At 40.6% G+C, this 22914-nt stretch overlaps 2 protein-coding genes across 4 annotated transcripts in view; one reads left to right on the top strand and one right to left on the bottom strand.

The window, feature by feature from the left end:
• LOC306999735 (uncharacterized protein) overlaps positions 1-22914 on the bottom strand; it is a 501826-nt gene that overhangs the window by 335387 nt on the left and 143525 nt on the right. The window lies entirely within an intron of this gene.
• On the top strand, positions 5808-22721 carry LOC306996094 (interferon-induced very large GTPase 1). Of its 3 annotated transcripts, XM_079608217.1 has the most exons (7): positions 5808-5909; positions 6082-6234; positions 7648-7808; positions 8877-8967; positions 9103-9696; positions 13554-13621; positions 16207-22721. In XM_079608217.1, the coding sequence occupies exons 4-7, from the start codon at positions 8922-8924 to the stop codon at positions 21073-21075; spliced, it is 5577 nt and encodes a 1858-aa protein (XP_079464343.1). In that variant the 5' UTR covers positions 5808-5909; positions 6082-6234; positions 7648-7808; positions 8877-8921; the 3' UTR covers positions 21076-22721. The 3 variants fall into 3 exon arrangements, with proteins under 3 accessions (XP_079464343.1, XP_079464344.1, XP_079464345.1); XM_079608218.1 differs by lacking the exons at positions 5808-5909; positions 9103-9696 and having other exon boundaries at positions 5991-6234; XM_079608219.1 differs by lacking the exons at positions 5808-5909; positions 8877-8967; positions 9103-9696 and having other exon boundaries at positions 5992-6234.

The raw sequence follows: 22914 nt of genomic DNA, 5'->3' as shown, positions 1-22914 counted from the left end.
TTGAAGAAGAATGACTTTTTTTACTTTTTGTTTTTCAACAGTATTTTATTACAAAGAAAACAGAAGTGTTATAGCTGTGGCTATATCATTTATTTTACTTAGGTATATTGTTAATATTTTGCATAGTTAATATTGTTGTTTGGTGTTCAGTTTATACAGGCTTTTCAAATGTTATTTTATAAAAAAAATAAAAATTTCCTCAAAATATCTTTTGAACCCATCCCCCCCCCCTCCCCCTCCCCCTCCATCCCATATCGAGGTTTGAATCGTATCGTGGGTCAAAAATCGTGATACGAATCGTATCGTGGGTTTGGTGTATCGTTACAGCCCTAGTTTGCGCACATAATATGAGATTTTATACACAGGAAAAAAGAATTGACAAGGTTGAATATCTTAATATATATTTTCTTGAATAATGCATTATAATAAATTAAATGCAAGTGTAACGGAGGCCAACTAGTAGTCGCTGTGCGAGTAAAACCTCACTCCTCTGATGTCAATAGGCGCTCTAGCGACAGACGCTAGAGGCTGCAGTCTTTAGCCTCCTTGTTAGAGTGCTTGACTCTCATGCCGGAGACCCGGGTTTGAGACCCGCACGGAGCGGGGTGAGAAGGACCCGGGTGGAGGGGTTACACATGTTTTGTTATTTATAAGCCTGGGGGATGAAACAAGTCTCAAATTCAACAAGAAACCAAAGCTCCTTTAACCCTTTAAGTGTCACGCCCCTTTTTTTGAATATACATGAAAATGCACTTTCCGAACTTAAATGCTTGTAACTCAAGAATGCTTTGGAATATGGATGTAAGATTGGTCTTGTTTTAAAGAAGAAAATTAGCAGATTTTTGTAGAAGTGAAATAAATTAAGAAAGTGTAACATAAAAAAAGTTATAGAAGTTTGAGTTTAGGAAAATATAAAAATAAAAAATTTAATTATTCATATTTTATATAAAATATATTTTTTCAAAACCCTGGTGACTCTAAAACTGCACAAAAATCAAAGCCAAAAATCTGAACAAGTTGTGTTTTAAATTTTAGGTTGATATCTCAAAAAATGAGCTTTCAGTAAGATTTTGTTTGGGCGCAGTACCACACTTTTTCACTAGTTGACATTACTGCCCATATAAGGGTGCCTCCATTTCCATATATGGTTTTTCTTTATTTCTAAAACATTTTCAGACCTTTTTTTTCTAAAATAATTGAACAAATGCTATCTTTTGAACTCTTGGCATGAAAACAAACTGAGGTTTCTACCATTTTTTTCATAACTTTTCATATTCATCACTATTTCAAAATAAAGGACTGAACACCTTAGGAGTATGAAAATATTATTGTTGCAAATTCATAAATTACAGCTCCTCTGTAATTTATTTTGAAAATCAGTCACCAAATATGAAAACTAGAGATTGTAAGCTTTCAAATGATATATAGTTTGTCAATATTATATACAATGTTTAGGTTTAGTATAGGATATTACTATTTTAAATATGTAATGAATTTGGGCCCACCGGTGGGCCGGTGACACTTTTAAGCCACTTTTTCTTGAGGGTAACTTTTTCTGGATATAAAATCAAGAAATTAACAACAAGAGATGACGATTTGGGGATTTCGTAATATAATTAAATAATATCGGTAAGGATAAAACGGTGGGTCACATTAGTATAGGTTAAAAATATTCACAAAATAAGTTGTTGCGCTTGGGATAACATGTCGTAGGTCACATCATATCGTTAACATGGCAGATGTCCGGTTCGCATTCATACTTAACGAGATCAGGCTATAAAGTACCTACTCTTTTAGCGCTCGTTAAGTAAGTACTTCTTGAAATGAAGTACCTACTCGTTGAGTATGAGATTTCGAATGCAGCCTCAGTCTCCCTTCCCATTACTTCACATCCCCAGTAGGCCGCACTGTGTCCCCTTCCACAATTACAGCATTTAGGTCTTACCCCCTCTCCACATTCCCCATAGTCACCACATTTAACACACCTTTTAAGTCATTTGTACAATTTAGCTACATGACCAAACTTCTGACACTTGTAACATCTTATTGGCTTATTAGTGAACTCTCTTACCCTGTATCTCATATTACCAAAGTATAGTTCTGTAGGCAACTATTTTGTGCTGAACTGTACCAAAACTGTTTCTTTTTTCTCAACCGTCTTGGTCCAACGCTTTTCATTCTGAACAGAATCACACTTTTCTTATAAAATTTTAACCAGCTCCTTCATCTCAATTGCTAAAGGAATCCCATAAATCACTCCTTTACTTCCTTGTTCACCCACTTTCGCCACCTTTACTACCACTGCTCTCCCAACAGCTTGCAACATTAAAGCTTGATAATGTGACTATGTAATTGTAATGTGTGTGCGGGTTTGTGAATGTATTGTAATATACAATATAAAGCAAATTTGAGCTACGGAAAGGCGCTATATATATATAAATAAAACTTCTTCTTCACTTTCACCACCTTTACTACCACTGCTCTCCCAACAGCTTGCAACATTAAAGCTCTTCCAATCTGCTCTTCAGAGTTACATCCAATTAATAAATAGCCATCATTTAGAATTCTAGCATATTTAAGCTTGCCAACCTGATTCTTAATTATTTTTCATAAATTTTAATGGATCCAAACTCTTCACTCCTGGCTCTTCAAACCTCACAACAACATTCCATTTCTCCTCACTCTCTTTCATTCCTCTAGTCCGCTTTGCTTTATTTATCATCCTCATCTGCCAGTTCCCATCTTCTTGATCCAAATTACCCATACTGCAACAGCTATCTTCCTGATTGTTTGCCATGACAGAGAATATATGCAAGTGTATTGTCCCAGCTGTGTCTCATTTCCCTGATCTGCTCTGTGTATTTAAGCCCCGTGTATTTCAGTCTGTGTCTTGTCTGTCGTCGCTATATGCTAGGTTGTTCTTTTTCTTGTCTGTCGTCGCTATATGCTAGGTTGTTCTTTTTCTTGTCTGTTGTCGCTATATGCTAGGTTGTTCTTTTTCTTGTCTGTCGTTGCTATATGGTAAAAATGGTAAATGGACTGCATTTTTATAGCGCTTTCACAGACCCAATGGCCACCAAAGCGCTTTACATTTTGCCTCACATTCACCCATTCATACACCGACCTTGCTCATGGACACCTCGATACTTGGTCAAGTGGAAGCGGGGATTGAACCACCAACCTTCCGGTTTGTAGACAACCTACATGAACCACTGAGCCACTGCCGCCCCCATGCTATATGCTATATGCTAGGTTGTTCGGTTTCTTGTCTGTTTGGATTTGGTACCTTAAAAAAAAGGTCACAGGTGAAACTTGAAAAATTTGAATATCGTGCAAAAGTTCAGAGTGGAGACACTCTGAATAAAGCATGTAAATGAAGTACAGGAGTCAGCTCGTTACCGGAATTTCCCCAGCCCTGATTTTATCAGCATAACCGTGTCATTCCGATTAGAGTGCGGATCGGGCCAAATTTTTCTGTCCGAGCCCGGCTCGCGTCCGACAGAGCAGTCACCGAACCCGACCCGAGCCCGACAGGCATAAAGATATTTATGTCCGAGCCGAGCCGACCCGAGAACGGCAGTTAAAACCCCATTTTTTTCTCATACTAATGACAATTGTACGTTTGTTTGTGTGGAAAGCCCGCTTTTATTAAGCAACTTTAGGAAGGCAATCGGAAATGTCAACAGGATAAGCGCATCAGCGCGCACGGAGCAACAAGCGCTCTTAACACAAGTGCGCGCACGTTATGCACCTGTTTCGTTGTCACGGCTACATAAACAAATGTCCGCACACAGGAAGACAGATGTTATGGTAATATTTTACATGTATTTTAATCACAAAAACGAACGTTTGCATCAAGTGAAAGCATCAGGCACATTGGCTACCTACATAATAAGCTGTTTTAAATTTAAAATGTTCAATGCCTTATCGCGCTGATGTGACCGAGCCTGACCCGAACCCGAAAATAATTTCTAAATATCTGTCCGAACCCGGCCCGGCCCGTCGGGTACCGGCGGGTCCCGTCGGGCTCGGGTCGGGTATCCATCCTGTAATTCAGATGCATAGATGCTAATCCAATCAGCCTAACTATTCAACGACTGGGCCAGCGGCAGAGCCATTAAAGACAAAGTGTGAGAATCTCAGTAATCTGACTTAGTTAACTTACAATAGAGAGAACAGGACTGGCAGGAATCTCTTGATATCTCATTGAATGAGATGGTATGAATGGGTGAATGTGAGGCAAAATGTAAAGTGCTTTGGTGGCCATTGGGTCTGTGAAAGCGCAATATAAATGCAGTCCATTTACCATTTACCATCTCATCATACCTTAAATGCTAAATTCAATTTACTCTACCTTAGTTTTCTAATGTTATGTTAGGACATGAGATCAGCAGATCTTAAACAGATTCTTAAATTCATAATCTCACAGTTACACGGAAGAGTCTTTGTTGCTCAACACATGAAAATAAACTACTTACTGTGATCTCAAGACGGTGTTAAAGTGTTTTCTCCACTACATGGATCTTCATGTGTTGCTTCAGGTGAGTTTTAAAAGACAAACTCGTCCCACACTGATCACACATGTGAGGTTTCTCTCTGCTGTGGATCCTCTCATGTGTTTTCAGATGTGCTGACTGACTGAATCTCTCGTCACAGTGTGAACACTTGTAAGGTGTTTCTCCAGTGTGGATCTTCTCATGTGTTTACAGAGATGCTGACATTATGTCACAGTGTGAACACTTGTAAGGTTACATTGGCTTGCTGTATCATTGACTGCATTCTTCAACCCTGTTACCAAAGTTACTGTAAGTAGAATCTCTATAATTATGAATAACGTACTCAGTTACCTAACATAACCTCGGTTCTCTCTAGAAGAGGGAACGAGTATTGCATAATAGCATTACGCTAAGCGTAAAGTCTTCTTTTCTCGAGATATGAAGCCAAAAAATTATCCTTCATTTTTGCATTTATTGTCATCGCAGTGCAGCAGCAGGCAAACCTAGAGCAGGCTGTGTAGCGTGCTCATTGGCTGCCGTGCGGCAACTGCAGCAGCCTACCACTGAGTCTCGCGTGACCTCACGCTTCATAGCCCGCCAGAATGGGGGTGGCTTAGCGTATAAAAGGAAGGGCTCAGGGGCTGCTTACCTGGTTTTCATCGACTGAAGCGGAATGAGCTCGTGGCGCGATCACGGCTGGTTACGCAATACTCGTTCCCTCTCCTAGAGAGAACCGAGGTTACTTTAGGTAACCGAGTATGTTCTCTTACGAGAGGTTCTCTCGTATTGCGTAATATCATTACACTACGGGAACCCTTTGTCAACGCCGTGCGCGCCAAGCATCCACTACATAAGTCCCAGGGGGGGGGGGGACCCACAGATAAGTGGGAAAGCTATAGCTATCAAAGTGTCGCGGCGCCCCAAAGCGATTGAGTGCACGCACTAAGACGAGAGAGGGATGTATCAACTCGTTTCAGTTACGGGAATATCATATGAAAAAACGGTGGAGTGTTCCTTTAAAATGTTGTTTTTGTAATGAAGAAAGTGGACTGAACAGCCGCTTGCACCCCCTGCTGGTGAGGTAGACTAACAGCGGATGACAATTATGAATTGGCAATCTATTGATATTCCTGTAGTTCCTGGATGTAAAATGTTGAATTTTCAGTCGAATTTGAACCAGTGAATTTTTGTTTTGTTTTGTTCTAAAGTCCTGTGAAATTTGTCTTCAGTGAAGGCAAGATTCACACTAACAAATCTATCTTGAGAAGTACAGATCTATCAGTAACCCTGCGCTGTGTGTCTTCTTTTAAGGGCAGGAAACCTCTGCAACTTTCCATCTCATCGCTTTAATTCAGCGAAGATCAGACCACACTTTATAAGTAATCAGTGCAGAAATCAAGGTAATTCCAAAAGGTGTGTTTGCCATATTATTGATTTTCTTCTGAAATATGTTTTTAAACATTTAAGTTATATATTTTACAGATCTGGTCACACAGAGATTTGCAGACAGGTGAAATAATCTGCACATCTCTGTGTGTGACAAGATATTTTATATGTACCTAGCATAACTGTTCTGTTCAAAAAGGAAATGTGGCATCACAGAAAACACTTGTCTGATGTCATGTGACTTCCTGGAGCAGTTATTTGTGCCTATAGAAGGGTATACAGCGAACTTTCAGGCATTGTTGGACCTTTGAAGTTGGACAGAAGACACACACACAAAGACATCTACAATCAGGTTTGACTATATTTTTAATCATTTTTTGGGGTATTAATTTAGCTATTATCAGTTTGTTTCAATTATCTTTTTAAAAACAACATTTTAACAACAGAAACACATAATACAGTATGTTTGAATAAGACACACTTGGTGAAGTACACATCGACAGGCTTCTAAACGTCAAGACAGCATCCAGTAGTGTTAGTGTGCTTAGGCTGCAGAAATAAAGAATATAAAAACAGTATTGTTGTACTGCTGATGAAATTGGGCATTATGAGGATTAATAAATATGTATATAGCAAATTAATTATATAGTAGCTTCATATTATCATTAAACCATATTCTAGACCAGTGGTTCCCAAACCTTGTCCTCTGGCCCCCCAAAACTGCATGTTTTAGAGTAGGTGTCTCTCTACACAAACATACCTGATTGAACTCATCAGCTCTTTACAAGAAGCTCCAAGACCTGAGATGGGTGTGTCTGGTAATACAGACACCTAAATGTGCAGTTCTGGGGGCTCCAGGAACACTGTTCTAGCCTAAACTTTCATTTCGTCTCACATGTTGAAAACAATATATTCGATAGAACAGCGGCTTTGTCATGGATTAATGATTTGGAGAGATCACTTGGAAATATTAAATATAATCCTCCTTGTTGCTCAAATAGGCCTCACATCAGAATTTTCTTTCCTTTTGAAACCTGACGCATGTTGATGTCCCGGCCCTGCGCATGGCTGGTCCATCCCTTCTCATTTTACAGTAGAATTCACTGCAAAATACAATGACACGACTGTTGTATACACATATTGAAACATTTATTTGGATTTATTGTATTGTGGTTACCAAACTTGATGGTAACGAAGATACCAAATTATGCCAAACACTGTGAATTGCATAAAAGACTTAAGCAAAGTAAAAAGCAAACTCTCTGCTTCAACCAAACTTATGTTATGGATGGAGACTGTATGAAGTATCAGTTTGCACTGTGGTTTCCTGTGTCTCGTGTGATTTGCTTGAATAAAGAGGGCAAACTTCCGTTCTCTCTGCAAACTCAAATTCTGTTGAACTGATTGTCTGTCAACACCAGTGGTCTCCCATCCCCCAACACTCATTAGTAGAGACTCCGAGATCTGAAATGTGTGTGTCAGATGAGGGAGACATACACCATATACAATGTGCAAACAAATTATTTACCCCACTCAACACTCCGTTTTTTTTTTTTTTTTTTTTTCTGGTGTTTTACTCTGCAATATTTGGAGCAGGATGTCATGATCTCTCATCAAAGAATGTTTAAAGAAGTCCATCTTTGTGTGAATATTGTATTAATATACAGTATATTAATTAATATTTATTCCTTCAACTGATTTATATATACTATCAATGTTATGTGGTGCAATACCTGACCTGTATATTATTTCCTTTTCTCTCCAGTGAAATAATGAGGTGATGCCCCTGGTGAAGACAAAGGGACCAGCACAGACGACTTCAACCAGACTCACCCCAATACAAAACATTTAGAAGAACCAACTGAATCTAAACGAAATAGGACTTCAGGTCCCATTACATCAAAAGATCAAACCCTTAAAACCAAGGTAAGCACAGACCTCAGTTCTATAACTCAATGCATAAAAAGATGGTTAAGCCTGCGATTTGCTGTTTGCATCCACAAGTCAACAGCTGACTCTGGGTCAAAAGTCTCTGTTGTCATCTTAGAAAAGGGAATGTGCATCTGAGATGAGAGGCGAGAGTCTGACAGGCAGGATCTGTACTTGTTTTTGATTATATTGAGACATGAAAATCCCCTCTTGCATTCAGGACTACTCAGTGGCAGTGTGAGTGACAACACAAGGACTTTCTGAATGTTGGTGTAGATATCTGTAACATTAAACAATGAATACACGTCGCACCATGTCGTGAAGGCCGCACCACACAGCATAAACCATTGAAACGAAATATGTTTCTCCATGATATTCTACGTACAATACACATTCCATTAACAATCAACTAGATCTATTTTGTGCTTAACAAAACTAATTTAACAACATACCTGTAACAAAGGAGTAAAAAAGTAAAAGTAAAAAAGTAAAAAAAAATCTAAGAACTCTCCATAGTTAAAACAGCATTTAAATAAATACTTCGTTGCAAACCAGTATGACTTTCTTTCTTCTGTGGAACACAAAAGAAGATACAATGAAAGTCTATGGGGTCCAATGTTGTTTGGACATGTTTCCAACCTTTTTTAAAAAAAATATCTTCTTTATTTAAATTCCACAGAAGAAAGTAAGTCACACAGTATTTAAATGACAGGAGGGAGAGTAAATGATGAACATGTCCATCCCTTTATGGCCACAGTCCACACTCATCCTCATTGCTGTCTCCGGATCTCAAGCCAAGAGCACCTCTGAGATGTGGTGAAGCAACAGTATGTGCAGCAGATACATCGACAGCTGTTGATTGAGTGATTGATTAGACCAGTCAAGATAGACCAGAATCTAAGCAATGTTTCCAGAACCTTTTTGAATCTACGCCACCAAGAATTTGTGCCGTTCTGATGGCTTAAAGGGTTTACCTAATAAAGTAGCCACTGAGATTACAGCCACTTAGATCATGATAAGATCATTGTAAGTAGATATCAATATGTTGTTAATCTTTCTGAACAGCCAGAAGAAGAGAAGAACAACTCCAAACCTGTTGGCCATGCAGACATGATCAAGACTCAAGTACCATCTCACTCATCACACAGAGACATAGGTAGGAAAACACAATATTTACTGCAGCCAAACATTAATGAGAAGAATCATTAAATTATCAGGTTTGTTCTTATATTCTATGAATTCAGATTATATTCTGATGAATTTGAGTAAAGTTCTTTGGTGTTTATTCTAGATCCCAATCTGTCTATTGTGTTATTTGGAAACTCTTCATCAGTCCAGTTTGGACATGGAAACATTGTACTAGGAGAAAAAAAAAATGCTGAAATATCAAAGATTGTTGCTGTACAGCAGAAGATATCAGAACGCCACGTCTCTGTGATAAACGTGATTGACTTACATGAGGCTGAACTTTACCTGGACTCTGTGGATCATCTCGTTGGTCAACTAGTGAATGAAAATGAAATCAGCGCCTTCATCTTTGTTGTGCGACTGGGTCAGTTAACCAATGATGATCAGATGGGTCTGGAATGGCTTCAGAGAGTGTTTGGTGACAGAGTTCTTCAGTTTGTGCTGATTCTCTTCACATATGAGAGAGAAGAAGAGTGTGACTCTATAATAGATGATCTGAAGAAAAACCCTGTTCTGGAGCAGCTGCTGGAAAAATGTGGAGGAAGATATCACATCTGCAACATGATGATGAACAACCAATCAGAGATGAGACACCTGATGAAGAAGATTGAGCACCTGATTAATGAGAACAAACAGCAGCGCTACACTGGAGAAAGACGAGAGACAGAAGACACGCAAAAGATTGAATATGAAAGTGGTGAGAAAAACAGATTCTTCATTCTTATTTTCCATGACTGTAATCAAACATTCTGGTCTAAGTTTGACTAATTATGATATTATAGACGCATGCGGATAGAAAGGCCTTTATAATATCCATCCATCCATCTTCTTCCGCTTATCCGGGGCCGGGTCGTGGGGGCAGCAGTCTAAGCAGAGATGCCCAGACTTCCCTCTCCCTAGCCACTTCCTCCAGCTCTTCCGGGGGGACACCGAGGCATTCCCAGGCCAGCCGGGAGACATAGTCTCTCCAGCGTGTCCTAGGTCTTCCCCGGGGTCTCCTCCCAGTGGGACGCGCCCGGAACACCTTCTCGGGAAGGCGTCCAGGAGGCATCCGGAACAGATGCCCGAGCCACCTCAGCTGACCCCTCTCGATGTGGAGGAGCAGCGGCTCTACTCTGAGCTCCTCCCGAGTGACCGAGCTCCTCACCCTATCTCTAAGGGATCGCCCAGCCACCCTGCAGAGAAAGCTCATTTCGGCCGCCTGTATCCGGGATCTTCTCCTTTCGGTCATGACCCAAAGCTCATGACCTTAGGTGAGAGTAGAAACGTAGATTGACCGGTAAATCAAGTTCACCACGACAGACCGGTACATCGACCGCATAACTGCAGAAGGTGCACCGATCCGTCTGTCAATCTCCCGTTCCATCCTTCACTCACTCGTGAACAAAACCCCAAGATACTTAAACTCCTCCACTTGAGGCAAGAACTCTCCACCAACCTGAAGTAGGCAAGCCATGGCCTCGGATTTGGAGGTGCTGGCCTTCTGCAAAGAGCAGAGACGAAATCGTGTTGTTCCCAAACCCGACACCCTCCGGCCCGTGGCTGCGTCTAGAAATTCTGTCCATAAAAATGAACAGAACCGGCGACAAAGGGCAGCCCTGCCCGAGTCCAACATGCACCAGGAAGAAGTATGACTTACTGCCAGCAATGCGAACCAAGCTCCTGCTTCGGTCGTACAGGGACGGGACAGCCCTTAGTAAAGGACCCCGGACCCCATACTCCCGGAGCACCCTCCACAGGCCGCCACGAGGGACACAGTCGAATGCCTTCTCCAAATCCACAAAGCACATGTGGATTGGTTGGGCAAACTCCCATGAACCCTCCAGCACCCTATAGAGGGTATAGAGCTGGTCCAGTGTTCCACGGCCCGGACGAAAACCGCACTGTTCCTCCTGAATCCGAGGTTCTACTATCGGCCGTAATCTCCTCTCCAGTACCCTGGCATAGACTTTCCCAGGGAGGCTGAGAAGTGTGATCCCCCTGTAGTTGGAACACACCCTCTGGTCCCCCTTCTTAAAAAGAGGGACCACCACCCCGGTTTGCCATCCCAGAGGTACTGTCCCCGACTGCCACGAGATGCTGCAGAGGCGTGTCAACCCTCATCCACCCCCAGTGCCTTGCCACCGAGGAGTTTCTTTACTACCTCGGTGACTTCAGCTTGGGTGATGGACAAGCGGTGGTAGGGCACTGCTTCCCTCTCCTGAGGCGCCGGACGGTTTGCCAGATTATCTTCGAGGCCAGCCGATAGTCCTTTTCCATGGCCTCACCGATGTCTTCCCAGGCCAGAGTTTTTGCCTCCACAACCACCAGGGCTGCAGTTCACTTGGCCTGCCAGTACCCGTCAGCTGCCTCAGGAGTCCCACAAGCCAACCAGGCCCGATAGGACTCCTTCAGTTTGACGGCTTCTTTTACTTCCGGTGTCCACCACCGGGTTCGGGGATTGCCGCCTCGACAGGCACTGGAGACCTTATGGCCACAGCTCCGAGTGGTCCACTCACATGGTCCACTCGGACTCAATATCTCCAGCCTCCCTCGGGATCCGGTCGAAGCTCCGCCGGAGGTGGGAGTTGAAGATCTCTCTGTGACAGGAGACTCGGCCAAATGTTCCCAGCAGACCCTTACAGTACGCTTGGGTCTGCCGAGTCTGTCCAGCTTCCTCCTCCGCCATCAGATCCAACTCACCACCAGGTGGTGATCAGTTGACAGCTCCGCCCCTCTCTTTACCCGAGTGTCCAAGACATACGGCCGCAGGTCAGATGAAACGACCACAAAGTCGATCATCGACCTACGGCCTAATGCCACGTCGTGTCCTGGTGCCACGTGTACTGATGGACACTCTTATGCTTGAACATGGTGTTCGTTATGGACAAACTAACTAGCACAGAAGTCCAATAACTGAACACCGCTTGGGTTCAGATCAGGGGGGGGCCGTTCCTCCTAAATGCGCCCCTCCAGGTAACATTGTCGTTGCCTACTTGGGCATTGAAGTCCCCCAGTAGAACGACGGAGTCTCCAGTCGGAGCACTTTCCAGCACCCCTCCCAGAGACTCCAAGAAGGCCGGGTACTCTGCACTGCCGTTCGGCCCGTAGGCACACACGACAGTGAGAAGACCTATCCCCGACCCGTAGGTGCAGGGAAGGGACCCTCTCGTTCACCGGGGTAAACTCCAACACATGGCGGCTGAGCTGGAGGGGCTATAAGCAAACCCACACCAGCCCGCCGCCTCTCACCATGGGCAACTCCAGAGTGGTGAAGAGTCCATCCTCTCTCAAGGAGTGTGGTTCCAGAGCCCAAGCCTTGCGTAGAGGTGATTCCAAATATCTCTAGTTAGAACCTCTCAACCTCACGCACAATCTCAGGCTCCTTCCCCGCCAGTAAGGTGTCCAGGGATAGGGTTGTTGAGGCCCCCGCCTTCGACTGTCACCCGATCCTCTCAGCACCACATCCATTACGGTCCCTCCTGTAGGTGGTGAGCCCACGGGAAGGCGGCCCCACGTCGCTCCTTCAGGCTTTTTTATAATATATCAGTGAGAAATGTTATATGTTTAAATACACTGTTTAGAAACTACTAACTAAGATTCTTATGCAAGTGACTAATTATGAACAAATCTGTTGGTAAAGCTTGTTGATAGAGACCATGGTGATACATTGATTCAAGAAATCTTAATTAGATGAATATCCTCAGTTTCGATTAAAATTAACAAAATGGAAGATTATAATTATTATAGGTAAACATAACCAAAAGATACTTGTCTCTAGTGGTAACTATTTTTTTTTTTTTAAAAGCCCCCCAGACTCCAGAGAGCAGTAGTCACATTCTTTGAATTTAAGACAAACACCCATTGTACATAAAATGAAAACAACTTCTTTAATTGTTTTATTATTATAATATACTGAAGCAGTAGTTATAAATGAGCAATATTACACAAGCCGTGTGATATGGCTGTAAATCAGCCATAATCATATCCTTGCCAATACAAAAAAAAAAACCTTAACAAAAAAACCAAACAGCTACAACCAGCCTAACCTGGTCTCCCAGCCTGGCCAAGCTAGTGTTCAGCTTTTTAAATAAAACAAATAAATGCATATTTGAAGTTTAAACAACTACATTCTTGCCTAAAAAAACTCTTAAAACTACATTGCGTGACACAACACCAGTAGTATTTGTGATATTATAGTGGGTTTGGTCCACTACCATGAGTCTCACTGTGAGAAGTGCTGCAAGCGGAGTAATACGAACGACTGGGAGAATATCACATGGGTGGAAAGACTTCTCAGATTCAAGAACCAGAATGAACTGTTGTATAAATAAACATTATTATGAGGAATGTAAAAATAAATTCCACTCACTTTATATCACAAAATCTTAATAAAAGCTTAAGAATAAATATAGTAAACCTAGGTAAGTAGAACTAAATGTTGTACTGAACCTAGCTACATTTAATGAATGCATGACAGGTAATGACTGCTATCAAATATAATAATAATAATAATAATAATAATCTAAATGGAAAAAAATTCTTGTCAATTATTTATTTCTCATGTTTCAAAAGACAAAGGTCCAATCATCGGAGGAAGAAGTAATTCCACAACACCGACAGAGACAGAAGAACAACACATGGTAAGTGTCGTTTAATGTGGTATAATAGTAAATCGCTTGATAAAGAATTAAATCGCTTGATAAAGAATAAAACTAGGAGATAGGTTTTAATAGCAAATACTTAGAAACAGGATAAACTCAGGAGACATACACAGTTACATTAACGAGAATGGACGAAGACTGAGGGAGAACACGGGGATTAAATAATCAGGAGAATTAACAAAGTGTTTGACAGAACAGTTGAGCATGATGACTAGTCACAGTAGTCATGGGTATGAGTTTGGGTAGTCACAGTAGTCATGGGTATGAGTATGGGTAGTCACAGTAGTCATGGGTATGAGTATGGGTAGTCACAGTAGTCATGGGTATGAGTTTGGGTAGTCACAGTAGTAGTCATGGGTATGAGTATGGGTAGTCACAGTAGTCATGGGTATGAGTATGGGTAGTCACAGTAGTCATGGGTATGAGTATGGGTAGTCACAGTAGTCATGGGTATGAGTTTGGGTAGTCACAGTAGTAGTCATGGGTATGAGTATGGGTAGTCACAGTAGTCATGGGTATGAGTATGGGTAGTCACAGTAGTCATGGGTATGAGTATGGGTAGTCACAGTAGTCATGGGTATGAGTATGGGTAGTCACAGTAGTCATGGGTATGAGTTTGGGTAGTCACAGTAGTCATGGGTATGAGTATGGGTAGTCACAGTAGTCATGGGTATGAGTTTGGGTAGTCACAGTAGTCATGGGTATGAGTATGGGTAGTCACAGTAGTCATGGGTATGAGTATGGGTAGTCACAGTAGTCATGGGTATGAGTTTGGGTAGTCACAGTAGTCATGGGTATGAGTATGGGTAGTCACAGTAGTCATGGGTATGAGTTTGGGTAGTCACAGTAGTCATGGGTGTGAGTTTGGGTAGTCACAGTAGTCATGGGTATGAGTATGGGTAGTCACAGTAGTCATGGGTATGAGTATGGGTAGTCACAGTAGTCATGGGTATGAGTATGGGTAGTCACAGTAGTCATGGGTATGAGTTTGGGTAGTCACAGTAGTCATGGGTATGAGTTTGGGTAGTCACAGTAGTCATGGGTATGAGTATGGGTAGTCACAGTAGTCATGGGTATGAGTATGGGTAGTCACAGTAGTCATGGGTATGAGTTTGGGTAGTCACAGTAGTCATGGGTATGAGTTTGGGTAGTCACAGTAGTCATGGGTATGAGTATGGGTAGTCACAGTAGTCATGGGTATGAGTATGGGTAGTCACAGTAGTCATGGGTATGAGTATGGGTAGTCACAGTAGGAACATTAGATCAAGGGGAGAACCAAAAACAAAGAAACACAGCATACACATTACAGTAAGAGGTGTGCACATTTTTTATTAGCATTTGTTTCTTGATATCACATTAAGTTGATTAATTTGTTTTCATGGTGTAACCGAGCGATACCCAAAGGACACACTTCATACCAACTATGCCACCAGGGTTTTATACCCACAGAAATAACTTAACTCTGGCTAGGTTACCCAGCAACAAACAGTAAGTTCAATAGCCACTATATGAAAGAAGATGTGACCTTCACGTTCAACACTTTTATTAACGACAAGTAATGGCGAGTATACTAACCTCTGAATAGACAATCCACTTTAATTTGTGAATATTAAAAAAAGGGAATCACAATTTTAAGAAATCTAGACTTTAGGTAAAATATTATAATCATAACCCACCATTCTAATTAATATAGGATTAAGCAAGCCTGCGAGAAAAGGGAAAAGAGTCACTTGGCCACGGACCCACAGCCTTAAGAGCACACACCACACGTGCACTGATGTACACAGTAGCTTTAAAAAGGTGTAGTGAATAATGCAAATAACTCTACACTCTCAAATCAATACCCATGCAGTGCAGGAAATCTCACGGCACCTGCAGTGAAGAAAGGAAAGGCCCGGATGGAAATACTCCCATGCAGGCTGGCTCCTAAAACACAGAAACTGGATTAAAAACTTACACATCACATAATGTAGACCTCAGTGGTTGGTACAAACTGGACTCAGAGAGTAAAATTAATTACAAAAATACCCAACAAGAAATCACTTAAAACAAATCAGTATATGACTATAAACTTAAGGCTAATATAGCAATAGTTAATCATAAGCAAAACAGTAGGGCCTAGACTCCAGAGGTCATATAACTCCATCTGTCCAATCTGTCAGGTAATTACTAAATTACTTATTCCCAGGGAAAGCAAAAACTGATAAGAATGTAAAAATGTTTATGTTGGAATGAATGTCACAACGCAAATCCAACACAACGTCGTAAACATTCAAAATACACAATACTTTGGATAACCCAATAATTATACATCGATGTTATGCCGATGATGCTTCAAATACTACAAATTCTGATTGATACTAAACCATACATCCCATACAAACTGTCATTTAAAAAAAAAATATGTAAAATGCAATTACCCACAAAATCTATCATGCATGACAACTTTAGCAAGTGTTCACCATAGGGATAAAAAGTTACAGCGGTTTAAATTGAGGAACAATAATAATGAGCCAGAGCTTGCACATAAATTTACATAAAAATTATGTCTTTTTTTTCCACAGGGAACTACAGAAAAGCTCAGAAGAGACAGAGAGGAAAAAGAAAAAGAAATTATTACACTCTTTGACAGACTTAATCTAAAAGGCAGGCATGATCATAAACTGAAAGCTGCAGATGCTCTTCAGGTAACTGCACATTCATTACAGTCCCACGAGTCTTGTGCTGAAGAGGAGCTGATAAAGACTTTCACACAACAACTACTGATGATGAACTACAGAGCAAGATACATTAAAACTAAAGAGACCAATGAACAGGATCAAATACAACAAAGATACAATGACTCATCTAATGATAAGTGTGATATTTTCAAAGAAATGTTTCAGCCTAATAAAGAAACAAGTAAATCTGAACTCATTCACCCAATGGATGTTCAGATGGCCGTATTTCACTGTGCTGATGGTCTCCTGAAGCAGCTGATGGTCACTAAACTGTCCCAGTGTCAGTACGCTCTGCCTCTGCTTGTTCCTGATCCATTCACTCAACAGATTGAGTTTCCTCTCTGGACATTCAGACAAATCAACAAGAGCTGGAAGATGAGAAACGCCAACAATGAAACCATCAGTCAAACCCTGCCGATCTACACGGCAGAAACTCCAATGGTGTTTTTCTTCAGGTTTGGCTCTGGGTCTTCATCCAAGTCAGAGTTGATGAACAGTCTGATCAATGAGAAACACAACACGTTCTTCCACAGGAACTGCCCAGGCAGCAGCAGAACCAGAGTCCTGATGGATGGAGTGGTGGAGATCGCCTGGTTCTGTCCCTCTGGATCATATGATGATAAATTCACTGACTGTGTTGCGTTCTGTAATCTACACGGTGATGCAGGAGACCATGAGAAACAGCTGCAGATCCTCACTGAAATGGCCTCAGTCAATGTTGTTCTTCTACCACAACTGGACAGGAATGAAAAAAGCATGATAAAACTTCAAGAATACTATCTGGACTCAAAGCCTCTCATTTGTCTTTTTACTGAGGTCGGTTCATCTGTCACTGAAACACGGAAAGGAAAATACAAAATTGGTTTGAAAGGCAGAAATCAGTCAGAAGTGTCTGAAGAACTCAGAAGAGCGATAAAAGAATGTGTCTCAAAATCATCTCACACTTTCAGACTTGAAGATGATTCCAGACTTCGTCACAAATATCCAGAGATCAGAGTAGATGAAAAAGATGATTATGACTGCAGGGGAGGACTAGGGGCAGCACAAAAGATGAGGAATTTATTGAAAAATGAACGTCTGACAAAAATCAAAGAATCTTTCCTTCCTCATCAGGGGAAACTGTGGCATCATTGGAGTCGGAAGAACAAAGAACTACATCGACCTCAAGGAAATGACCTGGAAATGGAAATAAGTAAAAAAAAAACTGAAATGAAGAAAATTCGTCAAGAGCAACATAAATATGTCATCAGTGAGTTTATGAAAATCTTTATTAAACAAATGAACTTGCATGCAGAGTTTGAAAATACATATTTTCTTAAATGGCTCGGAATCTTCCTGGATGAATTTACATCAGCTGATCTTTCTGATCTTCATTGCAAGTATGATAAAAAATGGTCAGAGGTTGTAAAAGAAAATCATGATAAATCTAAACAAACTGAACTTGAGAGAATATCTGAGGATCTTCAAGCTGCAACCTTTGGTTTGGAGCACATCATGAGGGAGATCGGTCAGATATATGAATCATGTTCATCTGTGAAGAAGCAAAAGAAAGGCCTGCAGTTTGACTTCTCTTCTCTCCCGAGTCTTGCAGCAGAGATGATGATCTCTGGATTTCCACTGGAGCTGATGGATGGAGATGCTGCTCATGTTCCTCTGGTCTGGATCTCTGCTGTTCTAGGTCAACTCATCCAGAAACTGGGAGACCAGAGAGTCTTTGTGCTGTCAGTTTTAGGGGTTCAGAGCTCTGGGAAATCCACCATGTTGAACGCCATGTTTGGGCTCCAGTTTGCCGTCAGTGCTGGCAGAACAACCAGAGGAGCTTTCATGCAGCTGGTCAGAGTCTCAGATGAGATGAAACCACAGATGAACTTTGACTATATTCTGGTTGTTGATACTGAGGGGCTTCGTGCTCTAGAACTGGCTGGAAGGTCAACAAGAGATCATGACAATGAATTGGCCACATTTGTTGTTGGTCTTGGAAATTTGACACTGATCAACATTTTTGGAGAAAACCCATCTGAGATGCAGGACGTTCTTCAGATTGTTGTTCAGGCCTTCATGAGGATGAAAAGGGTCAGACTGAATCCCAGCTGTGTGTTTGTGCATCAGAACGTTTCAGACATCACAGCTGGAGAGAAAAACATGGAGGGAAGGAGACGACTGCAGGAGAAACTGGATGAGATGACAAAACTCGCAGCTAAAGAGGAAGACTGTGATGCAGAATGTTTCAGTGATGTCATTGGATTTGATGTTCAAAATGATGTGAAGTATTTTGCTCAGCTCTGGGAGGGAAGCCCACCAATGGCACCACCAAACCCAAACTATTGCACAAATATACAGGAGCTGAAACACACTGTTCTCTCAAAAGCCGTTGAGTCTAACTGTGTTACACTGTCACAATTCAAAGGACGTATCAATGATCTTTGGGACGCACTGCTGAACGAAAACTTCGTGTTCAGCTTCAAAAACATTCTTGAGATTGCAGTGTACAGAAGACTAGAAACCAAATACAATGAATGGACTTGGAAACTCAGAAGTGCAATGTTGAAAATAGAAGATAAATTCTATAACAGAATTGCAAATGGAAAAGATAAGGTAAAGAAAAATGACCTGTTGGCTGACATGAATGAGACAAAAGAAGCAATACAAAAATCTTTGGTGGCTTATTTTGAGGAGGACAGAGACAGAGACATTTTGAGTCAATGGAAAAGAAGATTTGAAATCAAAATTACAGAACTCCATGATGACCTCATAAAAAGAGCAAAAATAACATTAGATGAAGTGATTCAACAGAAAAAAGCAAGAGAAAAGCTGGATGGCAAAAAGGCAGAGTATGAAAAGAAGCTATTTAGTCGTAGCAAGAAACTTGCTTTGCAGTTTAAAAAAATAGAAACAGATGAACATGTGTTGAAGAAAGAGTTTGACTCAGTTTGGAGGACATGGATCAATGAACTGATCGAAGACACTCCTCCAGTGAAAGACATCAACTTTTGGAAGGATGTCACACAAATCTTGTCAGAAAACCATGAATTGGCTCTTTTGAATGGGAGGCAATGTGAGGCATACTATCAAAAGATAGACCGCCTGGGTGATTATTCAGGTTATATTAAGATGAAAAAGTATGTGGAGCTTGATGATCAGGATCCGTCCCATAAAAGATCAGATGGAAACTCTGAGAAACAGAAAGAAATGTCTGTCACACAACAATCACGATTTTCACGTGTATATTCATATCTTATGTCCTTCATATTTACAAATGTAATGGACGAACCAGATAAACACCAACCCCAAAACAATACCCTAGAACAGAATAGTTCCCTGTTACCAGAAGATCATGATTCAGTAAGGATTCTGGTCACAGATACCATTGAGCAGACCAGTAAAATATTTGAGCAGACACAAACATCAAAACTAGGCTACCACCATGGCTACATTCAAGGAATGACAGCATGCGTTCAAAACAATATCAATAAATACCAAAATGAGAACAATAATTTGAAATTAAAGAAAGAGTTCACTGTGGATCTTTGTCTGCATGTGTGTGACCGTGCACATGACACATTTACTGTACTTCACAATGAATTCAGGAATGCAAAAGATCCAAGAATTTATCTTGAGAAGCAGAAACCTCAATATTACAGTGTCTTTAAAAACTTCTGCAGAGGAGCAACAACAACAACCATTTTTGGTGAATTCATTTGCAGGGAACTTGAATCTTCCATTTTGCAAGCAGTTTACAACAAAACTGCTATTGACTTGTCAGACCTGATGATGTCTGATATACCAGCATTAAATGGGAACAGATCAAAATTGGAAAAACACATTCTGAAATCCCTTGCAGAAGAGGAGAGTTTTGAAGAGTACATGAAGTACATTCATAATCCCAGAGAACAATTCAAACACTTCATTACACGTGAGGTTGATGAGTTCATAAATCAACACCAACAAACGGTCCTTGCCATATTCAAAAGAAATCTCACCCTCAAAGAAAAGACTATGAGTGCAGCAGTGCAAAAGTCAATAGTGGAGGTCAAGAGAAACAGAGGAGATACATACATGTGGCAGAAACGCTTCACTGAATCCCTAACAGAAGAGCTGAAATTCACAGGAAATTTATGTGCTGACCTCAGTGAAATTACAGATTTTGACTTTCTTGAGAAGAGCTTAAGTAAAAATCTAACAGGAATGTTTTTAAATCTACAGATTGGTTTTAAGAGCATTAATGACCTAAAAATGGAAAAGTTCAGAAAAAAACCAGATGAGCTTCTGATTGATCATCTTTGTCGGTGCTGTTGGGTTCAGTGTCCGTTCTGTAAAGCCATCTGCACCAACACCATTGAAAACCATGATGGAGATCACAGTGTTCCTTTCCACCGTGGTATTGGGCTGAATGGATGGTTTTACAGAGGAACAAACAACTTGTCTATTAGCATCTGCACATCAGCAGTAGCGAGTGATCGATCTTTTCATCCAAATTCCTCTAAAAACTCTGTCCCCTGGAAAGAATACAGAAAGGGAGGTGCAAAATATTCCAAGTGGAGCATCACCCCCGACCTCTCCGAGCTGTCCTACTGGAAGTGGTTTGTGTGCAGATTCCAGAAAGATCTAGAAAAATTCTACAGTAAAACTTTTGAGGGACATGGTGAGATTCCAGATGAATGGAGAGGGCACTCGAAAGATAAAGCAATACAGAGTTTAGATGAGTACATCTAATCATCAAAAACCAATCCTTCTTCAAGATTAAAAATACACAATTGACATAAATTGTTCCTATAAATAGTAGAAGGTAGAAAACAAAACAGATTCATGTACCGCATGTATTTTTGTTCATCCCTGCCCTAGAGGGTGCTGTCATAAAACCTTTTTACCTTGTTTTAATCCAGCTTGTGGTTTTTAATTGCTTTTTATAACATTTGACTTTGTTTATTATTTGTTAAATAATTTAGGGTGTTACGGCTAAGGCTGTATTCTGGTGGTTGGTCACGGATAGAGCGAGCGTCTTTTAAAAGAGGAACAAGAGGGCAACATCCCCAAAGGGGGAGATAGAGACTGTTGAAATTGTGTTTTTTTATTGCTTTGATAGTAAATTCTATGAAGCTTGAGTGAGCCATTGATGATGTTTTTCTCTCTCTTTCTCATTTTCTTTCTTTTAGTGGCGTGTTGGCCACTTATGTAACTTGAGAACTATTTGCTTGAATCATGAACGCTGTAGAGGCTAGATGCCATTTATTTTTGACATCTTTTTCTCCTGTTTATGTTTAGTTAAGGAGTTAGGGAAGTTCCAGTATTTTCCTTTGTGTTATTTTGTCCCTGATAGGATATTTAGTTTTTCTCGGTTAAGGTAGTTTACTTTTTGTTCATTATTTTGGCCTGGCCTGGCCCTGAAGTTACTTTTGCATTCCCAAACATTGTCCAAACTGTTGGCAACAGCTGTTTCTCCTTTAAACCTCACAATAAAAAAGTGAGAAAGTTATTTTAAAGTAATCCATTTGTTTATGGTTTTCTTCATGTTTCACCATCTTTCATTTTTGGAATGTGTAGAAATATTGTGATGTGGAAATATTATTTATTTTCCAGTGCCTCATATACAATTCAACAATAAAATCTGTAAAAAAAAACAAGACTTGTGTGATACTCAACGTCATGTTTAACCCAAGTTGCGACACTTCACTTGACATATATATCTGAAAATGCTCTGAAATCAAATCTCCATTTTCAACACCAGTCGGTTTCTTTAATTTGATAGGCTCAGACTCAATGCCTTTAGAGGACAATGATTCCCAATGATAAGACACAGCTATTTGGTGTTTCTTCACAAGAGACTTAGTTATGTTCTTGAAAGTTTTCAAGCTGGACTTGAATTTGTCTTTGGCTTTATATCTCATACTCCAAACATGTACTAAAGCATTAGGTTTGACTGACACTGCGAGGATGGTGTGTGTGATTCATCAGGATTGTGGATCTCCATCTTCTGCAGGACAATTTCTTGGTCTGTCGTGTGGTTCAGCAAGGATATGGACTCTTTACAAAACCTCTTCATCCAAATGCTTTTGTGCCATCAAGTTAAGTCTTCCTTTGAATGGTTTTAAGTCGCTAGCGATGAAATCCACAACCTCTCTGGGTGAACATCGTAAAAATGTTCTTAACCAAAGACAGAGAGATACTTGGGTTTATACATTTATAATCAGCATATAGCAGGAACCCCCTTGTAACAATCTGTTCATTGTATATTAATACAAGTCAGGGGTTTTCCGAAAGTCTTACAGGTTAGGAACGACATGATGGTGAGAAATTAATGACAGAATTTAATTTTTTGTACTTACCAAACACATACTTTCCCTTTGTTCTTCGTTAATCCTGCAGACAAAAAAACAAACAAAAAATTGTTATCCACTCACATTTATAATCCACTGTGCTTAATATGGCTTGAACAATTGCCAGATTACTTCAGAAGAAAGAGTTAAGCACATTACTGTCAGTGCTGAACCTTTTGTTTTTGACATAACTGCTAGTGTATTTGACAGTTTATGTACACAAAGAAATCAAAGAGAA

The sequence above is a fragment of the Phoxinus phoxinus genome (assembly GCF_949152265.1).
Source record: "Phoxinus phoxinus genome assembly, chromosome: 1".
Lineage (NCBI taxonomy): Eukaryota > Metazoa > Chordata > Actinopteri > Cypriniformes > Leuciscidae > Phoxinus > Phoxinus phoxinus.
This window is presented reverse-complemented; position numbering and strand designations above follow the sequence as displayed.

Coding starts and splice junctions, on each gene's coding strand:
- LOC306996094 (XM_079608217.1), top strand. CDS start 8,922: ATGATCAAGACTCAAGTACCATCTCACTCATCACACAGAGACATAG. Junction 8,968..9,102: donor CTCATCACACAGAGACATAG/GTAGGAAAACAC, acceptor TGTTTATTCTAG/ATCCCAATCTGTCTATTGTG. Junction 13,622..16,206: donor AGACAGAAGAACAACACATG/GTAAGTGTCGTT, acceptor TTTTTTCCACAG/GGAACTACAGAAAAGCTCAG.